Below are 4,534 nucleotides of genomic sequence, written 5' to 3' on the forward strand. Positions count from 1 at the left end.
TTATGTCCAAACTAGTTCAGCCTTGACTACATGACTGTGACTTGTAGCAAAGGCTGTCTTTTTTGCATTTTGCTTCACTAAATGAACTGTTGATGGATTGTAGATAGTATAATCAAGTATAGTCAATCAAAGCTACTTAAAAGTGAGATTTTCTTCCCCATAGCATTGTATTTGGTCAATTAAATTTTAGTATTCAATAATGTGATCATATCATGGATTTTGGATAACCATTGTGTAGTAGTAATGTGAATGACTGGGGACCAGGAAAACCTACAAGTATTTGTGAATGATCCTTGCTCATAGTATGAGCTTAGCAAGAGCATTTACTCAGGATAACAGTCTCCCATTACCACGTCCAAAATCATTTGAAAGCAGGCACTGTCCTAGCTCTTGCAGGAGAATTTTGTATGTAAACCCAGATTGTATCAGAGATTCTGAGTTAGATTGAGAGGAGAAGGATTGACTTGAGTGTTTTTTAAGAATGGTTCTATTTTTCCATTTTAAAGTGGGCCCTGAGGTTCTGCAGTCTAATAGAAGTGCAAAATTTGTGGCCACATTGTATAATTCATTATATAACTGATAACTGTCAGATGCAGAGAGTTTAATTTCTTGTTTATGATAGTTGTTATGACTATTATTGAATTTTATTGTAAGCTACTGCCAGATCTTAACAGTGCTTGAAGAACTTTAGAACATTTGAAGGGATTCTTTCAAAGTCAACATTGTACAAATAGCAATTTCATCTGAAGTGAAAACGATAACAGTTCAACTGTACACTATAAAATGCATAACCATGCAGCTCAAGATTTGTATAAAAGATACTATACACTTTGTTGAAATGTTCATTATGTTTATGGAAATGGACAGTGCTAGTTCTGTTACTTTCAAAACTATATATAGTCTAATATCAGTAACACATGATAAATATTGTCTCTTGTGTGTAACAAAAATAAATAATTTTATTGTCATTTAGTAACACATGTATCAACTTGATTTCATTGCATTTTAAACACTAAATAATAAAAACTGATTTTTCTGCTTAATTCCGCAATTTTATCAGCCTGTACAAGCGTTATGGCTTTGTTCTCACAGAAAATGATGCAGTAATTACTAGTAGTAGTGAAAAGTAAAGCCACTTGCTAAAAGATACATTATGAAACTTGTGACCATGAGTAAAGTACACTCATCCCCCTTCCCCCTCCCCCCAAAAGTAAAACATTAATTTCAGTATGCAGAACACTGGTCTTTAAAAAATACAACTTCATTTCTATATCCATCCTTACTGTTCTGCTTTTAAGTATCAGTCTTTCTTCAATTTTTTTTGTACATTCATTCTTATATATTTCCCCTTTATTTTCATTCATATTTATATATAAAGTTCAGAAAAGAGATATTTTGCATCTCAAGAGACTAAAACATAGTGATTATCTTAAACACAGTATGTTAATGAATCATTGATACCTTAATTATTTGTCATTATTTCTTAATCAAAGGGATCCGGTAAGCAACTTTTATTATTACATCATAGTGGCTCTAAGATATAAATTCAAAGAACTGCTAAAACATATAAACGCATAAATAGCTGTATTTGCAATAATAGCCACAACATACTATAACATGATTTACATATTGCATGTACATTTATTGAGGATTTTTATTTTCAGTTTTTAGTGTAATATATATATATGTATATATATATATATATATATATATATATATATATATATATATATATATATATATATATATATATATATATATATTTTTTTTTTTTTTTTTTTTTTTTTTTTTTTTTTTTTAATCTTAGCAGACATGCGTTTAAGGTTTAGATATATTATACAATGCCCAAAGATTTTTACGCAAAATTTAATACGACTGACTTCCTTTAATGAAGCAAAAGGCTGGTTTTCAATAGTTTACCCTTAAGTCTAATGTTGTGGTTATTTAAAGATGGCTTATGGCGTGGTATAAAGCGGAAACAGAGACTTAAACATCATTACAATGGAATGTCAAAAAGATAAGTGAAAATACATTGTCTGACACACATCTGATATAAAACACTGAGAGCTAGTGGAGCAAAAAAGGTATACGCGTCAAAGAAAATGAATAGGAATGTTTCTTTTAGGAGGAACTATGTTAAAAGATCCAGTAACATTTTTTCTTTTCTTTTATGGGGCTTTAGACTGTCTTATTGTCTATACTCCCCGACAATAGAGGACTGGTACATAGGAGCGGGGATAAACAAACACGAACGCTGCAACAACAACAACAAACACACACATACACCGCTTAATCAGACATACTCAGAATAATCATATTCCCCATCATAATAATACTCATAGTTATCCGGGTCGAAATTCAACCTGGAAATGAGTTCTGAATGGCTGAAGTCTCCATTCTCATAGAACTCCCTGAGGCGATCTCGTACATCCGGGTCGCTGAACACATCGGGGAACGGAGGAGGTTCAAATGGTTCAGCCTCCTCCTCTTCCTCCCGCTCCTCCTCAGCGTGGGTTGAACCTCCGGGGAAAAGGGGAGGTTCGTAAGACTCGCTGACTCCCTCTCCCGAAAGAGTAGGCGACGCAGGGCTTGGCTTACTCGTCGGCGGAACTGTGCTGCTCGTGGTCGTGATTGTGGTACTGGTTGTTGGGGATGGTGGCTTGGACGTTGTTGTAGTTGTAGGAGTTGTGGGTCTGAGTGTCGTTGATGTTGTTGGATCTGAAGGTGTTGTGGTGGTGGTTGGTGGTGAAGGCTTGGTTGTTGTAGAGGTTATTGGAACTGAGGGTTTGACTGTTGTGGTGGTTGTTGGTGGTGAAGAAGGTTTAGGTGTTGTAGAGGTACTTGCATCTGTGGCTATGAGTGTTGTGGTGGAAGTTGGTGGTGAAGGTTCAGGTGTTGTGGAGGTAGTAGTTGGATCTGTGAATCTGACTGTTGTTATGGTCGTTAGGGTTGTAGGTTCGATTGTTGTAGAAGATGATGTGTATGGTTCCACAGTGCTCGTTGTTGTTGGCTTTCTAGTGGTAAATGGTCGCCCAGTAGAAGGCATTGTTATGAAAGTTGTCGAAGAAAGTTCCACCGTGGGAGTTGGGGCCGTCGTTGTTGGTATCCTGGTCGTCGTCGAATGCCCAGGAGTGGATTCAGTGGCACTAGCCGAAGGCCTTGCGGTGGAAGGAGGCGATGCGCGCGAGGTCGAGGGGGTGATCAAGTCATCCTCGTATTCTTCAGAGGAGTGGAAAGTGTCGTGATCCTCAGCGGAGTGGAATGTATCATAATCCTCAGTGACATGGGAAAGTGTCGTGGTCCTCGGCGGAGTGGAATGTATCATAGTCTTCAGTGACATGGGAGGTGTCGTGGTCCTCGGCGGAGTGGAATACCTCCTCCGTCGTGGCCTCTCCGCCCGCCCCTTCCCCCAGCTCCGGCGCCCTCTCTCCGCCCGTGAACTCAGGCTCCTCGACGACAGTGTGGTAGTGAGCGGACTTGTTGGAGAGAAGGCCCTCGCCATGAAGGATCTCGGTCACGGACACGTTCTTCTTGTCGACGTTGGTTCCCGTGACTTTGTTGTCTTCGATGTTCACGTTGATCCCGAGCTTCTTCATGAGCTCGAGGATTCGCTCGTCGCCCGCCTCGAGCTTCTCCTTCAGACGCGTCGCCATGATGTTGAACTTCTCTCCGCCTCCGGTGAACTTGATCTTGATCTTCCTGAAGCCGGACTTGATGGCGGAGCCGACCTTATTGGCCCCCTCTTTGAGGGCCGTCCCCACCGCCGCCCTCCCCGTGTCGTACGCCTCCTTCACCTCCCGGAGCTCGTCCTTGACCTTAGACGCCGCGCTCTTAATCTTGTCGCCCACATTCGAGAACCACGACCTCCATGTACTCGGCGCCTCTGTGGTCGTGGGGCCTGGCGAGGAGGTAAGAGGCGGCGTGGGCGAGACGTGGTCGCTTGCGTCTGGCGTGGTCACTTCTTCGTCATCGTCCTGCGGTTATTAACATTTTTCTAGCTGAGTCATCAAGCCGAGTAGGTGTTTATGTGAAATGAATTTATCGTCATCATTTAAAGCAAATATCCATTACAATACTTCAATATAAACACACACAGCGATGACTTTCTTACCCCGAATATCCACCAGGTCAGGTGACGCCCACTTGCGAACCTTGGTGGGCGAGGCTGCAGGGCGGAGTGCCCCTCTCCTCCAGCAGGGGGTGGGAGGGCCTGGAGGGGCAGCGCAAGGGCAGCCAACACGCACGCCACAACCAGTGCAGATCTCATTGCTAGGGGAAATAAAAAATGATGAAAAGGGGGAAGGTAGAACACTGAGCGATAACATTATAAATATGTACAGTATATATATATATATATATGTATATATATATATATATATATATATATATATATATATATATATATATATATATATATATATATATATATATACACACACACACACACACACACACACACACACACACACACACACACACACACACACACACACACACACACACACACACACATATATATATAATATATATATAT

The 4,534-nt window shown here is 40.6% G+C and overlaps 2 protein-coding genes across 2 annotated transcripts; both read right to left on the reverse strand.

Moving 5' to 3' along the window:
• LOC119576714 (exocyst complex component 5-like) lies at window positions 1-3,046 on the reverse strand. The gene is made up of 3 exons (XM_037924360.1): window positions 2,304-3,046; window positions 351-583; window positions 1-86 (listed from the first exon to the last, which is right to left on the reverse strand). Exons 1-3 carry the CDS (start codon window positions 3,044-3,046, stop codon window positions 1-3), a joined length of 1,062 nt encoding a protein of 353 aa, XP_037780288.1.
• Window positions 1,849-4,302, reverse strand: LOC119577147. Its single transcript, XM_037924844.1, has 2 exons — window positions 4,112-4,302; window positions 1,849-3,974 (listed from the first exon to the last, which is right to left on the reverse strand). Exons 1-2 carry the CDS (start codon window positions 4,265-4,267, stop codon window positions 3,276-3,278), a joined length of 855 nt encoding a protein of 284 aa, XP_037780772.1. The 5' UTR covers window positions 4,268-4,302; the 3' UTR covers window positions 1,849-3,275.
• Between the last annotated feature and the right edge of the window lie 232 nt (window positions 4,303-4,534).

The sequence above is a fragment of the Penaeus monodon genome, chromosome 9 (genome assembly GCF_015228065.2).
Source record: "Penaeus monodon isolate SGIC_2016 chromosome 9, NSTDA_Pmon_1, whole genome shotgun sequence".
NCBI classification, from domain to species: Eukaryota; Metazoa; Arthropoda; class Malacostraca; order Decapoda; family Penaeidae; genus Penaeus; species Penaeus monodon.